The following is a 22,118-nucleotide window of genomic DNA, read 5'->3' as shown; positions in this document are numbered from 1 at the left end:
AAGCAGAATATGTTTTGTAATAATCACTTATATTTTATGTTATTTATTATCACTGTTTTATGTATTGTTGATATCTAATCGGGAAAGTGGGAACATTATACTGAAGAGAATGATGGTAGTCAACGTGTTAGGGAATATACAGTCAGTCAAAAAAGTCTTGGCACACCCTTTAGAACAGAACAACTTTTTTAAAATTGGACTAAATGACTTGAGCTATTTTTGTGTAGTTAGAAAAAACGTGAGACAATTCATCGTAGCTGTAACATTTTAACCGATACATTATTCGGTCTCGTTCAATATTTACAGCAGAAATACGGTGAAAATATAACATTTGCTGCAGTTTGCATACTCAGGTCACGTTAATGACTTGACTGAACCGAGCTAAAAGCAGTTTTCCTTCGTATCAGTTGCAGTGTAGTATTTTCTGTGATTCAAAAATGCTATTCCCGACCCAAATGAAACTTAAAAATTAACCAAAGCAGAAGGGTATCAGCGTTAGTCGAGAATGAATACGAAATTCTCTTTAATGTCGTGTCTGCATTCAGCTGAAATCGTAGATGTTGGTTCGGTCTAGATTTTCACGCAACTTGAACGAAAGTTATTTAAGTTACTGAAAAACGAATCTGATATTCAACGAAGAACAACGTCAAAGGAAGAACTCGCCCGAGTGAAATTGTTACATGATGTCAGAAACAATCGAGAATCGCGTTTCCGCGAGCAATCTCGCGGCGCGCAAGGCTACGCAGGTTCGATTCCCCACTCGAAACTCAGAAAAACTCAATATTTACTGGCGTAACAGGCCGACGAGTGTCATAAAACTTGGCAGGGCTGAACGAGGTCGCGGTTTCTTGGATGCGGGCTGAAAATTCCCGCGGAATTTCCCTCAGAATCATCGCATTACCAATTCCACAGCTTCAATTTCTTTTCAGAATCTTTGCAAAGGATAGTTTTACTCGCATTAGTTGTAACGATTTATTAACCAGTTAACTGTGAGTCGATAAATCTGAAACTAAATTTTCTGTTTAAGTTAATAAACTTCTTCTTTAATTATTAGTCGATAAATCGTAATTATCAATGTTATCGCAATTTTTCACTAACAATACGTAGAAGTGTTGGAAAACGTTGAAAAATAGTTTAGTAATATATCTAAATGAAGCAGTACAAATCCTTAACGTCTACAAAATGAGTCCTGATTTCTCTAAAAAATGGTAGATTAATTATTGTCACACGTAATACAAGGTGTTTCCGAAATGATGATACAGCCCGAAAGAATATGATTCTATTACATGGAAAAATAAATCGAAAATGTGGAATAAAATTTGTTCGTACGATGCTTCATTTTCGAGATAATGATCTTGGAAACTAAGCATTATACGAAAAAATGCTGTTCCATATTTTTTACTTAATTTTGCATATAGAATCACATCCTTCCGGATTGTACCACTATTTCGGAAACACCCTGTATATTCGAGTGACAGCTAGTTTACTTTCTCATAGATCAGTCAACGATCATTTAAAATACCCTTTATTCTCACAACAGCCGGTTGGAAATCGTCGGAACTGGATGTGAGGTGAGAACTTTATCGAGAACACAAGTTTAAGATCACCTTGGCCAATCAAGGTTTAGATTAAGGAAGATGTAGTCTCTCGAGACGGTCTCCATGCCTCCCCCCCCCCCCCCCATTTCTGTATCCTCCTTTCTGTCCTTTCCCAACAACACGACCCATCTTACCTCCCCCCCCCCTCGACTTCGCGCGAAAGGTCACGGGGTCGATCATTAGAAAATCGTTCGCCTTGCATTCTACAATCGCGGTGTTTAATTACCGTGTCGCGATTGCGGATCCCACGTCACCTTCCTATTCATTTCCTCGCCGAATTGCCGTGGCTGAGCTCATATTTGCTGACACTTGCCAGCGAGGATGGAGATTGGACGCAAGCCCTATTTTGTACTTCACGCTTTTTCGTTTATTATCATCAGCATGTATCGTTCTCTTATCCATACACGAATGACACAACGTTTCAAGTAGAGTGAAAAATTGTTCTGTCGAGTTGGTCGAGATATAGAGAAGAATTTGACTGCAGATTATGAAATTCGTGGAGATTCGGATAATAAGTATCTACTGCAGTCACATAAATATGATTATTATAATTATTATTAACATATATCAAATGATTTAGGCAGCTTCTATTGTGTTAATGAAATGGGGTCCAATATTCGCCCAATTTCGCCCATTTTCACCAATTTTGACCAATTTTGACCAACTATTTACCTTTTTCTACATTTGTGTCAGCACGTACAATAAAAACAAAACATAAAACATTCTACCTATACCACTGAAAAAGAAGAACAGTTTGTTTATCACTGCCCACGTTAACTCAACCTTATCGAATTTCCGTGTTTTTTACATTCTCACCTGTGCCACCATTCCCGCCCGAACGACACAGCATCGAACGAATTTCCAAGTATTCTGTCGATTAAAAACAACCAGAAGATCGCTGTTCCGTTTTTGTATCCGCCGAATTTTCCACGTCCATACGCCCCCGCTGCCGTCGAACGGATTTCACTCGCGGCGAAACGGGGTTTTCGTTTCGATGAAACAGAGCACCGTCGCGATATTCAGCCGTGAGTGTAATTGAAACCGGCGAAATTGAAACGGACTGGCTCTGACATTCTCGAAGGTAAATGAAGTTGCATCGCCGTGGCTTGTTGGTTGTGGCCGCAGCCGCGTCTTCCGCTCATTAGAGAAGCCCAAACGACGACGACGTGAAACGGCGGATGACGTTTAAGTGCCGCTGTATTTTCGGAATGAAAATTCATCACCGGGAATTAAGTTTTTAGCCCGACACGGCTGCGAGAGACCGTCCGTTTAATTCGGATTACACGCACAGGTGTGTGTGTGTGTGTGTGTGCATTGTGCGTATTCAGGATCGGGATTTTTGGAGTTTCGTGTGTTTCACGTTTAGGCACACCAACGTGTACCCTTTTTTCCCTCTAATGAACCATGTTTTCAAGGAATTTCTTTGCCGTCGCCCATTGTGTCGAATAAATTTCACGTGGACTTATATTGTCCGGCAGTTGGTGAATTTAATACACTTGTACCGTGTGTATTCGTTTCATTATTTTCTATGGGATATTGTATTATAGGACAGTCTTCCTAGAATTCTGTACTTTTATGCTGAGCTCTTTATAATCACGTACAACACCTGATCGCATTGAAACACCTGATATAGTCTTGCTGATGATGAGAGAGAGGAGTAACGATGGAAGATCAGTGGAAAAGGCACAAAATATATTTTTGTCGAAGGTTTCGTTTGTGAGCAAATGGAGTTTGACAAATTGTATCTGTAGATGTCAGATGACTCTTCGAAGTAGATTTTCCAGCAAACCCAAATTTGTGTGGAAAAGATTTATCCCGAAATTTCGACTCATTTTTGCATGTGGAATTAGCTGATATTACTGATATTACTTTCTACGGTCTGAAATGCATTATTTCACACAAACAAATTAAATTAGATACAGGAAAATTAAATAATACATTTAAATTCAATTGAATCCCCACTTTAATTTCCCAATTCAGTTAAATTACAATTAAATCCCCACTGTTGGATGCTCAAACTCACGCAATCACAACACCTAAACACCCTCATTACACCTTTGTCATTTCCATGAATCATCACCACCGAATCCGCATTTTCGAAACACGTCCCGAAATCACCTATTCATGATACATTTACAATTCAAACCCCCTGCATTTTTCACTTCTTTATTCGCGATTTGTTTTCGCGCCGCTCGGCGACGCGACGCGTCGTCTAGAACGTCCCTGCCTTTCCCAATCTCGCGTTATCTTTCCACATCGCGTTTCGATTTCCTGCGACATCTTCGTACGAAAATTTTCCGTCGTGACTCCTTTGTGCGACTCGTGGAGCGTGCCCGTTCGATAAATCGGCATTTGGAACGCCGTCGAATCAGGCATCATGCAATCTCGACGGATGAATGAACGCTATGAAATAGTCGCAGAGATGAGAATTTATTTGTATAACGAAAATATGCAAACGACAGTCTATTGATATGAGCACCATTTTATCGGTGATCATTGTACGCTGAACGCCAACCTGTTTGTTGATCAAGGAAACGCAAATGATTGCAAGTCATTTAAAAGTTAAGAATTAGGCGCATGAGCAATTGTTGGTAATATGAAACTTCTGAAACTTCCAAATTCTGTGGTAGACCACAGAAGTTTAACCATCGCCGAACTATGCAAGTACGCCCTCGTCCATAAGTATTAGGACCCTTATATTATTAAGATACTACTAGAAATTATCGAAACTCTAGTCAAAGAAATTATAAAAGATAGATATGAGATATCATAAAAAATACAGTCTAGCGAATATTAAAATTCGAAAACATGAATATAGTACCAAATGTACAATTTGTACAGAACATCACTTTTCCCTCGCGCATAATAGCTGTCCCAATACTTATGTACGCAACTATACATATGTTTTTGGATGTAGTTCTAACTACACCGTTAATCTAATTATTCTTCTCTTTCTACTGCAACTTACGTTCTCCGCGCAATAACAGAACTTCCTTTAAAAAAAAAGGAATCCTCCCATCGTAAAGTCGATAGCTTTCGTTCCGCCGTGGCAGATGCCGTTTGCCATTCGCCGTGAGCACTAAATACGATCGATCTCGTTGAACCGAGATTCCACGAGACCGACTCAGCCGGCGATCGCCACCTGCTCCTTGACCGGATTTCTACTGGATCCGAATCACGAGAGATCACTTGTGAATGATGCAGCCCGTCTGTACGCTCGTCAACCGGTCGACGGTCCATTTCCCACAGTCGTTTCGTCGCTACGGATATCCACGGCTCGTAAACTTCATCATCTTGTATCGTTCTTAGCTCTCTCGATACGATCGACGACTATCGTCGACAGCTGACAAATATTCGATATACTCGTGAGTCGACTTCAGGTGTTACATGGTCGTTATACCTTGATTACGGTGATTTATGTAGGGTGCCCCACCTGACGTGGGCACCTTAAATATCTCACTTTTAATTTTAGGAAAAATTATTCTAAAAAAGGCTCAACTTGATTTCCATCAACTTCGACACATTTTTGTACTAACCCCTCTATCGTAGATTCTTTATCATTGAAACCTAAAAGGTTAGGGTGATTCTATAGTTATGCCATGCAGTGTACATTATTTTCGTGTTCCTCACAGTTCCCTGTTATTTTAAGGCTAGTCTTTACATTTTGGAGATTTTCGTCGAATTTGTAGCTCGCTGTTTCGAAAAGGCCGCGAGTTGCTAAAATAGTTCCCCATAGCTAAAACAGCTTCGAGTGCAAAGGATTAAAGAAGAACACGAGAGAGCGGAACATACGCGAAACACCTGTAAAACGTGTGCCAGCTAGCTCACAGATTTTCTCACGTCCTCCTTCGTCCTCCACACCGTTTCATTTGTATTCCGACAGCGTGGCTGCCCTCTTTTCCACGTACATTGTCGGGCAACGAAATAGGGTGTCTTATACTGGCGAACGAAATGAAAACCGGTCGAAAATACGGACACCTTTTTTATATAGGTACTTGATACTTTACTGGTTCAGGACTTTGCAAATTTCTTCTGAATACTATCACGACGTCTGTTATGGTTTGATGGCCAGGTGAGCCATCCCGGCGAAGGTTTTACTCGGTAATAATTTGTAAAATCGCGGACTCTGACCGGTATAAGGCCATAACCGTTTGGTGCCGTTTAATTAAACTGTAACTGGCGCGAAGATTGTTAGCTGTAACACGTATATGGGAGGAAGGTACTACGTTCAGAATAACATCGTTTAAAATTCTACGAAACACCATTAAAACCACTGAAATAAATCGAAAGGTGGGCTGGAAAATATTTATTTGTTGAGGCACAGATTACGAGAAAGTAAATCAGGACAAATAAATTATATATAACATTATATATAAAAACAAATGAATTAAGACATTCATCCAATTTTTTAAATTGAAATCTATACATTTTAAGGAAGTGTATAGACATTAAAGAGTCTAATTTTCATGTGCCACATATTTATTCATATTAATGCCATTTAAAATTCGATTATTCGTTCATTAGTACGTTTACCTAATACCCTGCCTGAGTTTTTATTCTTCGCGAACTGAAACGAACGAAGGGTCTGTTGGAAAATATTTCTTGAGGTACAGATTACGAGAAAGTAAATCAGAAAGGGAGTATAATGTGCCTGAAGTTTCTATTTTTCACGTTCTTCTGTAGTGCGGAAAAATCTTTTCATCTTTCTCGAGGGTCTTCCAACGAAGTTGCACTAAAGATTTTCCCCGACGCGTCCACACATTTCTTCCACGCCGTCGCTACTTTATTCTACCTCTCTCGGACAAGCTGCAGTGGCATTAACCTAGAAAAGCTTCGGTTTGATCGCCGCCGGAGAAAGGGGCGTAGGTACTGTCTGACTGTCTGTCACGGTGATCCCTGTTTTCTCGAAAACGTCATTATTTTTCGACATACGGCGCATCGATTACCCTCCCCTGAAAACGTTTTCACTTCGCCAGAGAGCTCTTGGTGAGAAGCTGCTCCCTGGAAGTTCTTCCGAAGGAAGGATCTGTCGGTCCATTATTTAGCTTTAAGAGCTTCCTTCGTGGTATCTTCTTCCAGAATTATGAATTGTAGTTTCTTGATGGTCTGTACTTTCGGTAATTCTACTGAATAGGTGCAGATTATTCAATATTTTCCTACAAATCAGATTCCGAAATTTCTATGGATATAATTAATTATGTGCATGGTATCAGTTTTTATGATAGAATTAAAGGAAATACATAAAGGTACGTAAGTATGGGGAAATAATTTTTAGAGCTTAATTGAGTTTGGAAATGAGGGAATAGACCTAGAAGTGAACGTAAGTAGTAAGACAAAAGTTGCTATACCAGATTAGGCTTTTCGAATCATCACGAATTTTGTTATGGATTCTATTTCACCGTAGTGAAAGACTACACTATAGTCATATCAAGATCAAACACACGTTAGTTACCCCCTAAAACAAATTCTACAGTGTGTATGAAAAAAATTAAACATCGCAAAGAAGTATAGAATAATCAGAAAGATTGTCTAGAATCTTAAATGTAAATTCGCTTAAGAAGTTCACCGCCATGGTGCTCGTCAATGACCGACATAACTGATCACAAGACTACGGATATTAATGCAAACATAAGTTTTTGTGCAGTAATTTATAGAAACTGAACAAAGTACTTACTGAAACTTTAATAGTCACGAGTAGACTGCGGACATTTATGCAAACATGGAACTGGAATCAGTCCGAAATTTCTTTACCTTAAGGGTTCTGTCAAGCTTGAAATAACATAAAAACTCCCATTAATCTTGACGAAACTTTGAACCGCACATTAAATCATCGATGAGTGTTCGAAGGACCCTCGGCACTGAGTGTTCAGACATCATCCCCACCACACTGCGGAGAAGGATAGGAGGGTCTCGTGGAACCAATCAAGCGCCCAGTAGTGGGTATAACGTCTGAACACTCAGTGCCGAAGAACCCCTTAACACTCATCGATGATTTACTGTATTGAGTTTCAAACGATCGGGTACTCTACAAATATATAAAATTCGCAGTCTACCCATAAGACATGGCGGTGACAACGTGAAGGGCATCTACCAGAGAATTCAGCAATTCTTTTAACATCACCATAGTAGAAAATGGGACATGCCTGCAGTACAAATCCCATACACTATGATAAAAATCAACGTAAATCTCCTGTGACTCCAGTCACAGTCGATACCTCCCAATAAAAAATTTTTGTGAGCCCCCTCGATTAAGGGAAGGTAGATAACGAACGAAGAGAAGACAGAACAACACCCGAAAAAGGGGACGGATTTACTAAAAGTGGTCCCGTAATTTTTCCAGCTACGGAAGCCAGTGTCGACTCTCTCGATCCCGGGGGCGATGAAGAACAGCGGCGGCGTGGCCGGTGGGGGCAGCGTGGGTGGCGCCGGGGGCGTCGGCGGGTGTGCTGGTTGTGGTGGCGGGGGTGCCGCTGGGACCGGCGAGGACGCCGGTATCGCCCTGGTTGGCGTCCACTCGGAGCACCCGGGGCTGGCCGGTGACGGCCAGATGAAGTCGCGCCGTATAAGGCCCGGCCTGAAGTACAAACCGAACGTCGGCTACCGGCTGGGCAGACGGAAGGCCCTGTTCGAGAAACGGAAACGCATCAGCGACTACGCGCTGGTCATGGGCATGTTCGGGATCATTGTGATGGTCATCGAGAACGAACTGTCCAGCGCCGGTGTCTACACCAAGGTAAGTTGGTACTACGAATAACTTCGGGGCCGAATAACTTCCGTCATGGACAATGGAACGATTACAGAATAACAATTAACCCCTTCGCATCGGAAGACGAGATATCTCGTCCTCCGATGCGAGGGGGTTAGGTAGCAATGGTCGTGGGATTCAGATAAATTGAACGTTAATAGTGCAATTTATAATCATTGCATAGATTAATATTAATCGCCAATTAATAATAAAGGTTCGAATACATGGAGAGGTCACCGTCGTTGATTTTAATGAAACTTCTGATGAATCTAGAGCAAAAATAAGCCGACGCGTATTATTCCACGTATTATTAAATGTATCCTGAAATTTTCACTTCTTATGTATTGTGAGTAACATAAAAACGAACCAAGAGGTGCCATGTCCGGAATCGTATTGAGAAATAATGTTTCTTCAGAAAAGGATAGATTATATTCTCTAGAATCTAGAAGAAAATGTGGCTCGTTTTTATTTTAACCATAATGTATAACTTTGAGGAAAGTTAAGGTCGTACTAATTATTAATCAGTTCGTAAGGGAGAATTTTTGTAGCATTGTCGTAACAACAAATAGAAAGAAGGACTGTGAAAGAATTTATTTGTTCGGTACTGGTCATGGGAACTTTGGTAACTCGAAAGTTCTGATTTCTTTTAAACTTTGCAAGCTTGTTCGTAACCTTAATGAAAGTATGAGGCAACTTTGATTTTCTGCTACTCTTTTGGTTTCTCCAGGGTGAAAACATCCCTTAAAGGTAATTGTGTGTTTTTCTATTTTCCTGTATATCTCCAAAACTATACTAGTAGACGGTTTCATAGAGCACGAAATGTCATTGAAACTTCACTCCAACAATGTTTTTTATACCTTCTATATTATTCAACATCTATTTTCCTGTATATCTCCAAAAGTATACTAGTAGACGGTTTCATAGAGCACGAAATGCCATTGAAACTTCACTCCAACAATGTTTTATATACCTTCTATATTATTCAACATATACCAAAAAATAGGAAAATATAGATTACCCTTTAAGGGATGTTTTCACCGTGAAAACCGAGAAGGTAGCCAAAGAACATAATTCTCTAACATTACTATCGCGATCCCCTACAAACTTCCATAGTTTTAAAGAAATCACAATCTTCAGGTTACGGAAGTTCCCCTGTCATTCTTGTCTTACCAGAGAAACATACGATATTTCACAAATTCGTGCAACAAGAGTACGACATCAAAACGGGATTTTCATTCGTCGGTTTGAAACGCGGCCAACGAAAGTGAGCATCGAGTATTTCAGCGGCACCTTAATTGATTCAGCGAGGCAGCTGCGTCCGTTCAGTTCCTATCTCGAGTCTGGTAACCGTGGAAAACGACGGCGATTCTTATTCAAATGGGAAGAAGCCCGCGGAAACTTTTTCAAAGTCGAGCTCAGCCACGGGTGGAGTAATGAGCGCAACCGATGGATATATCATAAGGCGCATTAACGGCTTAATAGAGTGTACTTTGCGTCTCGTGACGCCGGCCCTGGTAAATATCTGTAACGCTTCAATATCAGCCGATGAGATTTCCCTGATAAAAGTCTGCTCGGCGTGTGATTCTGATGCAAATGCACGGTTGAGGGCGCGAGCGTGAGTTTGCGTGCACGATTGCGCGACCCCCACGCATAATTCACGGATGCAAATTGGCGACCGATTCGTTACGGCCAAACCCGATTCCGATTATCCGGCCGCGAGATACCGACTGGGACCACGTTATCGTCATAATTACCGCAAGTCTCTAAATCGGATGCAATAAAATCACGCTCGAAATAAATGTTGACTGGTCGAAAATATTTCAGGATGCAATTATTTCCGTCTGTAACATTATAATTTTATTTCGTGATTTTGCAGTAATATACTGAAATTTAGTACCTCTTTTGTGGCTGCTTATGGGATTAACGAACGTATTAAAGGATGCAGTGCCTGTAGCAACATTGTTAAAAACATATAGGTGTGTGTTTGTAGGGTTTACCAGTGAATAATTTCTTGTTTTTACTGTGACACTTTCAACATTTACACATTGTCAAGAAAGTCGAATGCATTTATGGCACGTAGAACTATATGAAATATAGCAAAGGATAAAAATTCGATAGGGTTTAATAAATTTTTTATTTCATTTTTATCCCAATAGAATCCCTGAGAAAAGAAAAAACTTTTTATTTTTACTCCTCTCTGTGTAAATCGCTTCATAAAATGATATTTTGCATAAAAATCCGCAGTCTAGTGATTAATTACAATATTATTAATGGTAAGATGTAAAATATTTAATACAGAATCCAACTCTGCAACATACACTTCTGGTCTGTTTCATTTATAAATAATTGAATTTGGGAGCCTATATCCCAGCAGACGTTGCAAAGCTTACTTCAGGACGGATTGTCCCGTCAGTCTCGAAAGGATTGAACCAGATATCTCATTGTCAAGGGAATTAAGGTCATATGTTAATAGGATTCTCTCGCTGATCCAAATTCTGACTACGGAAAATATTGTTCCATTGTCTGAACACAAAAATTGCCTCCGAATTATTCCATTTTCGTAGGATCTGTCATCAACAGAGTGACGAGAGCGTCCGCCGCAGGCGAGAGCGAAATGAGACAAATGGGCGAGCGAATGAGAACGAACGTGTAACGGGTCTGTAACCAACCTTCTTTCTCTCGCCGATAATCATCGCACGTGGCACGTAATTACCATTCGAGCCGGATACTTGATTACGGAAATCGGCGACTTTATTCCTCTCGCGAGAGACACACACACGCATGCACACACGAGAGAGCCGGGCTTTCAAGGGAGACATTCAGCCGATTGATTCGCCCATTGACGTGCAAAGTGCGAGTTAATTGAACGAGAACCGTGCACCGTCGAGCTAACAGGAAAATGTCGAGCTCTTGAGTTCGGAACGTTAACCATTTGAATGCCGCCCCTACCTCTGTTTGATCAGCATCGCGAAGTGTCTGAAAGACGTACTTATTATTTTCTACCGTTCATATAATTCTCCGAATCATCGTGAATTTTCTCTCTATAATTGCGTTGCTCGTTATCCTACGAGATTGTAGAGAACACTGGACACGATTCTTATTATTCTTCTCGCACAATTAAGAACAGAGGAACGTTTCTGATTATCGAACAAACGACGGTACTTCGAAGGGGCATTTTACTGTAACACGGCGATTTTTATGCCATTTGGCACGAAGGTAATACAGTACAAAATATTTGACTAGTATTTTCTTTGTAGCTGCTGATATTAATGGCTAGAGGGTGAGAACAGCTCTCAAACTTCGGGGTGAAAAGAACATTTTCCTGAATATCTCGCAATTTATTGGATTGGAAAAAGGACCCAGACACTGTCGTTAAAGGGTTAACGAGACTGAAGATTCGTCGATCCTTGTAATACACTACGTGGTATAACTATAAAACCACCCTATAATTTTCGATCCTTATGTATTGTGGTTAAAGTAAAAACGAACCACTTTTCTTCTACGGGAATATAATTTATCCTTTTTTAAGGAAACATTATTTCTCAATACGATCTCAGACATGGCATACTTGGTTTCTTTTTATGTTCATATTAAACTACGAATGTCGATAGTATCGCAACAAACTCGAAAAAACGCATTTACAGAGAGGGTATACCGTATCTACTCTGTATTCCAGCTGTTTCTCACGAACAGAATCTATAATCCATATTTCTGGAAGACAACAAATTACTTGCCTGCCTGAGGAAATCACATAAATTATAGAGGCACAGTCTTGTTATCCTTCACCCACAATCAACAATCCTGAAGACCTATCATCACCTACCGTCGTGATACACTGAGAATATCGATGGTACAGCGACAAGTTCGAAAAAAGAAAACACAATCACAGAGAAGGAATACCGTATCTCCTCTGTATTCCGTCTGTTTCTCACCAACCGAATCTATAATCTACAATCCTGGAGGACAACAACTCACTTCCGTGCTCGAGTAAATCACACGGTACAAAAAATTGAGCGTTCTCCAAAGGAAATTGGGTGCCTCCGCGATGCTTAAATTACTGACCTGTTTACTGTCTCTCCCTCCTTCACCCCTCTAGTTATCATTTCTGAAATTGCTCGAATCACCCCATCGTCGTCGTCGTCGACGTCGTCCCCCTTTTCCCAATTCAAAAGACACCTAACGAAGCCGATGCCCTGCCTCCCACCATGCCCCCTCTATTCACCTAATCACCATTGCGTCCGCGGCTCGGTTAAATCTAGCGTGAGCAGAAAGTCGTCGTCGCCGTCAACGGTCGACTGAATTACGCTGTTGACCGTAACAATTTTTCGTCTGATCTCGTGCCAAGAACCAACGAATAGATTAACAATATTGGTATATCGAGAGGAACGGGGAGGAAGCTGGTCTGGGGTGGGGGGAGGAGACACAGACGACACTAGGGATGTCTGTCTGCGCTAGCTTGGAGGCGGAGGGGTGGCAGAAGAAGGCCAGGGGATGCATTCGATTGCTCCCTTTCTTTCAGCCGCGAACGTCCTGACGGGATTCTGGGCCAAATCATCCATATCGGGGGAAGTCTGCTTCGATGTGCCCCGCTTATACAGGGTGCCCTCGTATACACTGTACCGTTTATAAGTCACTCTACATTTACAGTACCAGGCGAATAAATTCGGACACATATGTTTTTCTTCTTGTTCTTTGTAATGCTGATGTTGTAAACCGTCAGCCCTGTAGGTAGAACGAATTTATTCGAATGATACTAAATTTCATGTAATTTTAGTATTATATTGTCATGGTAAAAGCTTGAAGTTTAGTAGATGTATACACTTACTGGTCAATGTATGCATTTACATATGATTTTAGCAGAAGTATGAACCGAATATAAGAATGTATACTATTTCTACACAGCACGTTAGTAAAAGCATAATGTTGAAGCTATAATTTTTGAGATATAGATATACTTAACGAACAAAAATGAAAACTGAAAAGTTAACACTTTATTTGATAATTTAGGGACCTTTTTAAGGCTTGTTTTTGTTTAATTAATATAGGAACATAGGTTCGGTTATATTTTCCTGAGCAAATGCTAGCAAAAGTGTTTGTTCAAATTCATACATTTTTGTTTGTACATTCTTGTACCAAATAAGAAATGTAAATTGTACGCATTTACTAGTAAAAGTATAAATTTCGTTCCTTCTGAATACATTTACTAATCGGATTAGTAAGTGCATATATTGATTAGGAAATGTATACATTTACTGAATCAACGGTGTTATTGTAATTGTTGTTGAGAATGAGAATCTCAGAATGTGAATTTTGTAATAGGTTGAATTCGTCTTAATGGGTCCTATAATGTAAAACATTGCACACTGAAATTGTTGCAAAAATTATCTTTCAATAAAAGCTTTTTCCTAATTTTTACTAGGAAAACCTTCCCTAGTCCCGAAGGTAATAACAATACACCTTTAGGTACAGTAGAATTATTCACGCCCGTTCGCCCCACATCGTATTCGAGCACCAGCGAAAGAATTCGAAAATTTGCACTCTCGTGCAGCCCTGCATCAACTTGCAAATACTGATAAAACTGAGAATTCTTTCGGAAGGCAAATGTATTCATTTTTTGTACTCATTTTTTATGCATTGCTTTTCTGACAAATCTGGGATATCCATACATATTATGATGAGCAACGATGGGCCATCTGGGGACGCTAATCCCGTGGAACATCGATACCCCAACACTCCTCCGTTTTCATTTGTTTTTCCTGTTTTCTAGCCAACATTCGAGTTGCACGGCGTTTCTGATAGACCAATGAATTTGAATTGAACGAATCAGAGATCGAAAGAATCTGACCATCAAAATTTAACATACAGTAGGGTCATTGGATTATAATTATAGTGACTTATATTTTCGATTTACCACGATTACATCTTGCCTTATGTACATCTTATTGTTGGTAAAAACATGTATACATATTATATACCAGATGTACCAATGAATAATCTACAGATTTCTTAAGAAAAATGCGAATATACTTTAAATTCAGTATATCTTTCCGTCCTTGAAGTTCACAAGAAAAAGGACAAGAGCTAAGTAGAATTTTATTTCTACCACGAAAAGCGCTGTTGAGTTAAAGATTAGATAAGACCTCATGAAACTGGAAGAACTTTTTATTTTACCATCAAACCAGATTGTACTTTATACAGCCGTACATGTTACAAATATACGAAAGCTGCTGTCTAGGAATAATTAATCGTCACCAAATGGAAGTAATAAACCAGTTTCAATTTCAAAGACACTTTAACAGACGGGGTGTATGTATAGCGAATTTAAAAAACCCATGATGGATCACGCTTCTTGCTGAAAAGATTTCACAGCATCCAGCGTATTCCACCCGCTCGACTACGTGTTGTTCAGAAACGCTCGTTTCAGCACGCCCGGTTGCATGCTTTTTTCCGGTTCTAGTTCTCGAATCGATATCCTCGTGCTCCAACGAAGAAAAGAAAACAGGTCCGCGTGTACGTGGACGCAAAAAAGAATTACGAACGATATCCAGGAAATGAGCGAAGGGTTTTTGCGAAACGAAATTAAGTTTCTTTACTCTTTGCTTTGAAATACAGAATTGTCAAGCTACATATTACAATTTTTTCCTATCTCCACCTCCGTCCTTATTGTCGTTACTTGAATTCAATACTGAAGATGTTATTACTCAAACTCAATACTCGAGATAATGTCACTGCTTGAATTCAATACTCAAGATAATGATATTATTTGAAAACAATACTCAAGATAATGTCATTGCTTGAACACAATACCTAAGAGAACGTTTTCCACATGAAACCTCGGACATTTTCGTCGAATAGCAAAAATACGATTCAAGATTCTAAAACTTTTCGAAGCATTCAACCCCGTCACATTTCTATTTACAAAGAAATTCCTGGGCGGAATAATATACAGCTGGGAAAGATGATTAACAACAGCCGGTACCCTCGGTTACGGTAGAATTTTTCATGGACAACTTCAATTCATGGTGTAACGCGCGCACAAAGTGAAATACGACATTAGCGGTCCGCGCTCACGGAATGGTCTCGCAGTGTTTGATGTTGGCACAGTTTTGCTCGCCCAGAGGAACTCTTGTGTAATTAAATGCAAAAATTCGATAGAATTGTCCTCGATGCCTCGACGCGCTCGATAAGCCGATACTTATGATACCGAGCGCCAGTTGTCGATATTCAAATGTTCCGATAATATCGAGCAGCCTCTTTCTCGTGTCGAAATGTCGCGTTGGTGGAATGGACCGAGCCATTAAACAAATAAATTTCTCCACCGAACCGTACGCGTTTTTTTTTTATGTTTTTTTTTATATTTGCTACCGATACTTTACGCTCAATGGAAATTTTTTTCAGTCCCCAGCAATATCCATAAACTCGTTTGAATTCAGGTGTATGTAGATTAAACTGGGCAAATAACAGTTGTACAGAAACTAACTTCTATTTATATAAATTTAAACTCGCAATTGTGTTCAAATTTTTATGAATGATCCACTATTTCTCTTTAATAAACCACTAAGTGCACCAACAAATAATTCACTGCTGTCCCAATATGGCGGTGATACGTATATTGGAAAGTATACAAACGAATTCATGAGTTACTGGATCATCAAAGCATGATTTCTGAGTTTCAAGGAAAACCAGTATTGAACTTGAAATACAGGGGATTGTTACGGTGCACATGATATATTTATAATGTCCACAGTTCGACAGTGACCTTGTCGACACTCGATTCGAATTATTAAATCTTAACCACAACGCGGGCCAGTCGACGTTGAACGTTGCCGCGGCGGCCAATAATGCACGCGAGGCTGTCGTGCCGATGGTGGTCAAACACGCGTTAAAAATTCATTCTCCTTTTCACGGACGATGTTTAGCTGTTTGACTTTGTTAATTGGCGAGTCGAGCGTTTATCGCGTGCGGTTCTCCCATCCAACCCCCCTTACGCGAAAAAGAACAAACACCGAAAAGGAGGCTGCGCCCGAGACTCTAGCCCGCGGCAATTAGCGAGTGCCTGTTACGGACTACTTAATACCTCCTTGTTGATGCTTTTGTTTAGTGGACTCAGTGTCTTTATGTCGAAAACAAACTGTACACCTGCGTTAAGTAACACAAGCAGAACATCCTTTTTGATGTTTGGTTTTTAATCGAAAATAAATTCTCGACTGGACGAGTCATGGCTATTGTTCGTCTTGTAATTACACCGTATTCAACATTCTTTTTAGTTTATTTAGTCTGCAACGAGTATTGTACTGGAAGACTGGAAATATAAAAATGTATCGTTATGAATATTCTTTTGGATAATATGAGTTTACTAAATTATTGAGTTTTTAGGATCCCTCGATTATTCGTTTCTAGAGTTCCCTACAGAATCCTCTCGAATATTGTCCCAAACTCGGGTCCGCGCCGACACAATTATCTTATAGGGACAAATGCTTCAGACCCTCATGAATTCGTTTCTCTTTTGCGTTTTTTCGAAGGACTAACAAAGTATGTGTTTAACAGTTTCCTCGACCCCTCTTCCCTCTCAGTGGTGAGGATAACACCTGGACAATAATCGTGTAGAACAAGCCAGACGATAATCGAGAGATGTCTGTATTATGGATTACTCCATTTTAGAATAACTTTCCTATGAAAGTGGTTTCCTAGCCGACGTTTTATTTTGTAACGCGAAGATTGTGTTGTTAAAAATTGTATGTGTTGAAAATTAGCTAAATGATTTGAAAATATGCGTTCGGGTGTTTTACCCGCAGGCTAATATTTCTTCGGTTAGGGGTTACGAAGTTAATGCCGTAACTTTCTGATGTAGTCGACCCCGCGGGGCTTCTCTTCTAACGAGCCAGCTGACAAGCTCCACTTTCTAATAACATTAGCCACCTGTCACAAGTACTGCTCCCAATATGACAGTGTTAAACGAGGTAAAAGTCGGGAAGTTCGTCGAGTTCGAAGAGCCGACGGGGATTGCGGGGAAAAATAGGTTTCCATAAGAACCGAGGAATTCCTTAATACTTCGATACAAAACAACACTAAAACGTGTATCGATCAATAACGCCATTTTACCTGTCGAATATTTTTGCAGAGAAACATCACAATTTAATAACATAACTTATTATGTTAGCCAGTATGTGCTCAATGGGCGTATTGAAAACAGACGTGGCAGATTTAAATACCCTCAAACAAGATATATCTCCTTTGGATCAGTTCCAGTATTACAATAACCAACATTTTCAAAACTACATAAATCCTCAGTCTCGAAAATTCTGAATTCCGCCTGTACTGAAGCTCGAACCGAACCAAAAACCGTCACAAACCACAACGAATATTCTATCTTCATAAATTGCAGAATATTCATGAATATTCAGAGATTTGAGGCTTTCACGGCCCGGCATCATACAGTTCTTACTATTGAGGCTTTCGGATATAAGCCGTGTCCTTGTGGAATTGTTTTATATTAGCGAAAGTGATGCATCAGATTGGACTACACGCAATCAGCTGTTGCAAAAAGACAATAGAATACAAAATACTCTTCAACGAAGCTAAAGTTGTACTTTAGGCCAATGGCTACTTTCCCAGAAAATACCAGGAAACGTTGGAGATACTGAAACCCTAGTAACATCAACAGGGATAGAATCCACCACCTGAACCCAATCTGATACTCCCTCCTCCCAAAGGTTTAATTGTTCAACTGACCAATTAAAATGTCTTTTGATTGGTTAGCAATGATCCGGGACATGAGCAAGCCCCAGTATATTAGAGCAGCATCACAAGGCACACGCATGTATATCAATATATCTTTCGACACCCTAATAAAGCTAGCTGCAATGCTTGCAAAACGTTGGGGAAGCAATTCCACAAGGATACAGCTTACTCCCGAAAGCCTCAACAGTAAGAACTTCATGAATATTAAATAACTACAAAATCGATACATTAATGAAACTCGAAACTTTCTTCCACGTAACCAGAACCAGTCACAGGGGCAGTAATTTCTTATATAACTTCCGTCTTCGTAAGTGCGAACTGTCCATGAATATTCTCCAAACTAACAAGCTTGATCCCATTGCACAGAGTTCGCCCACTAGGGAACAGTTACTCGGTGTTTACCAGGTGGAGGGAGTTTGAAATCAGCGCATACCAGCGGATTGACAGCGAGTGGATATCCCGCGAGTCGGAAGGAATTCTGTTACCGGACGAGAAAGTTCTCTGTAACACATATACTATTATAGAGAGATTCCTGTGATAACCACGGTAAATTGGTGGCCGCCACATGCGCCGCGTATCGCTGGCACGCTGCCAATGACGAACGGAACGGTGGTAGATTTAAGTAACTAGTTCATGTTCGTTGGCGTATATCCCTCGGGGTCTCTCTCTCCATGGCGCCAGGATCGCGTGCGCTACCAGGCTAGACGCTTTTCTATTAATTTCTACCCCTCCACCACCTCTTACCCCCTTTTTCTCGACTTTCCTCCAGGCGAAACGATGTAACCGCTGCCCGAAGGAGTATTAACTATTCTTCCTCGCTTGATCCCGTTAAGATCATAATCTCCTTACGCCATTATTTCTTCCTTCAGCCTTCTGCTTTTTTAGGACGATGAAGTTACGTCGCAATCGACTAAATTTAATCAAGTTTTGAGATTGAAACATTGGAATCGATGATTATTCGCGCTGACAATGTGGTATCTTATTATTTACCTCTTCACAGTTAAATAGGGGACGTTGATACGACTTTCTTTAAATAGTGTATTTTGAAACAATATTTCAATGACGGTTTGCTCGTTTATTATTAGTTGACTGCGGATTGTACGCGTTTATAGAATTTACAATTGTCTTAACCGTTTAAATGGTCTATTTCATTTTGAACACGTGCACTTGTGTGCTTAAATATTTTTAAACTATGATTAGTGCTGCATAATTAAAATACTGTAAAATTAACATAAATTCTAACAAAATGACGAAATTAAAACAGCCTTCGTACATATACTGCTGCATATTTAGTTTTTTTTGTCGAGTAATTTTTTTTCTTCTTTGTACGTTTTATTTCTGTTGTTTAAAATATTCTAAAATATATTAAAATTACGAATATAAATTTTTTGGTTCACCTAAACTTTGAAGAATTCAATTAAATGTAAAAAAATGTTTAACGAGGCTCAATGAGATTGTCACTTCATTCGGAACTTTATAAGTGCCGTCATAGAGTAAACAATTTTTATTTCAATTCCAACTTCTATAAACTGATCCTAATGAATCTGTATTTGCATAAAAATCTGCAGTCTAATTATTACTAGTGTAACAATACTGTTTCAGTAGAGTCTTCGTCAGACTTCGTTTATCTCTAGTCAAGGGTACGTAATATGAATGGAAAAATATCCAGTAGTTGATATAGTAACAATTAGTCTCGGAAAATGAGAGAAAATTGTATAGTAAAATGTTGGAAAAACGGTCGTAATGATTTCGTTCAGAAAGTAAGACGAAACGGTTGAAACAGCGACAATTTTATTAACCTCGTTTCACTGAAACAATAACATTCCCATTCTATTTCGCGTATATTAACTCTAAAAACGTGCCTGACCACGTCGGCCATTGTGCGTATATCATGCGGCGGACATTTTAATTTTGTACCCTTATTTTCAATTTAAATTGAGGTCATACACGACTCGCACTATTATTTCCACGATCTTGCGTTGGGAATTAATCGCAACTATAACACTATTAATTCAGTGGAGCATTCCATACTGAAGTAACATCTCATTTACATGAGGATTAATTTATGATTATTACCACTGCGTATTATAATGTTTTCATTGGGGTCATTCGATTCTTGTGATTGTTGAAATCGAAATATATATATATATATATATATATATATATATATATATCGTGGAAGGTTTAAACTAGTGGAAAATAAATGAAATAATAATTTAAAAATGTAAGTGATATATCAGTAAGAGCGTAGAAACGATACAGGGCATAAAAATTGTGCAAAATACCGGGCCAGCAATTCCAAAAGCGTCCCCGACGTTGCTGTCGCGGCGTATCTCTCTAAAATTCAATCAAGGCCGGAAAGCGTGGTCCACAAAGTAACTGAATGCATTAGCTTTGATCCGGAATTCGGGACGCGTCTTTCTGAATCTGGCTCACGTTAGACGCGCGCAAACAACTTTAAGATGGTGGCGAAAGTCGACGAGGTGGATTATCATGCAAAGCAAAAATTGAAATTCCGTAATATTTGTCGACGAAATTGTTCAACCCTCGCCGTAACGAGTAATTGAGAATTTAAAGAGGACACTTATAAAATTTCGATGGTCGAAACTTGAATTTTTACACCTCGATTTAACGATAAATGACTACAAAATAATGGTCAAACAAAGTAAAACACAACATATATTCATTCAAGCAAGTCCATATCCTAGTTCATTCTTTGTTATCTAAAGTCTATAATGTTTAAAGCAACGTAACCTACTTTCCTGTTAATTGGAAGTAAAGATGTGTTCTTATAGCTATCACTTCCATTGTTTCTAATGAAACGTAACTATTTCCACGATTTTCCCGCAATTAGCATATCCCGCGCGAGAAACAGAGACGAAGCAAAATGGTGGCTGAAACGGCGGCAACTAGTTTCACCGCCGAATCCTCCAATCGCGCTCGTTCCTTAATAAATCAGAAAATCCTGGGCTGGGAGAGTCGTAACGAAGGATTAAGGATCCTCGACCAGGTGAATTTGGCTCGTCCTCCGCGATTTCTTCGCCCGTTTTGCTGAAGATGATAAGCCCAGGGAAAGAAACCCAAGCTTTTATCTGACGATCCCGTTAAATACGCTGTAAAAGTTCGGTGGGATTTGAGCGTGAACCGTATATCGGGACGTTCCGTAAGGAGGACGAATCCATCAAACCGAAAGTTTTCAGGTCAGCTGTTTTTATGGCCGACTTCGTTATTATATTTAGGGCGTTCTTGTTGCGGCGATCGTTTATACACTTTTTTTCGGCCTTTTGATCCGTCGAGGCGCTCGTAAATAAACAGGATGATCGACTCGAAAGAAATGACTTAATTATCCTCTTTGTTGATGGGCGAAAGGGTGGGACCAAAAAAGTTTGATGGCTTTCTGGCTGGTGCAAGACGTTACTGCCTTCTTAATCGGTGAGGTTGATGGTAGAGTTATATACAGTATGTTCGGTTATTGGTGTCGGAAACATTGAAGGGTGATTTTACGTGTCAAAATAAAACAAACATGAAGAATGGCGAAATTTTGTTGGAAGCTTCTTTTACTAAGTTATTAACAATCGAAAATTCGGTTCAGAAACGCCTGAAACTAGACAACCTACTAGGCGAAACAAAACAAATGATAACCTTACTTCTTATCCAAACATGTAATATGTACCTTTTCCTTGGAACGATCCCAACATCTGCAGGTCATTCGCAATCATTGGCGACCCTACCCAATAAGAGGTAGTTAACGTTTCCATCCCCTTTTTAGACATTTTCATTACTTCTCCGTCCTTGCCTGGGATTCAAGTAACGTTTCCTTAGTTCAGTGGTAGTCGTCAGTGCGTACACATCTAGTTGAAGCGAAGTAGTCCTAACATTTTTTATAGTATTAATTTAATTTATTTATTATAGTGAATTTTAGTTTAGTTTAAGTTCTTTATTGAGTGTTTATACCGTGAGTGCATTGTGGTCTGCCTTAGAGATTTAAACGAGTTAGCAGGTTTAATGTTATGCAACGATTCGTGTGTGCTTTC

At 39.7% G+C, this 22,118-nt stretch overlaps 1 protein-coding gene across 1 annotated transcript in view; it reads left to right on the top strand.

Moving 5' to 3' along the window:
• The window catches only part of LOC107191058 (small conductance calcium-activated potassium channel protein), a 172,807-nt gene that overhangs the window by 98,403 nt on the left and 52,286 nt on the right, over window positions 1–22,118 (top strand). Inside the window, exon 4 of the mRNA XM_015580005.1 lies at window positions 7,939–8,331. Coding sequence (XP_015435491.1) covers window positions 7,939–8,331 — 393 coding nt within the window. The remainder of the gene's footprint in view (window positions 1–7,938; window positions 8,332–22,118) is intronic.

The sequence above is a fragment of the Dufourea novaeangliae genome, unplaced genomic scaffold, assembly GCF_001272555.1.
Source record: "Dufourea novaeangliae isolate 0120121106 unplaced genomic scaffold, ASM127255v1 scaffold221, whole genome shotgun sequence".
Taxonomy (NCBI): domain Eukaryota; kingdom Metazoa; phylum Arthropoda; class Insecta; order Hymenoptera; family Halictidae; genus Dufourea; species Dufourea novaeangliae.
The sequence above is the reverse complement of the archived record's forward strand: the minus strand, read 5'-3'. Positions and strand labels throughout refer to the sequence as shown.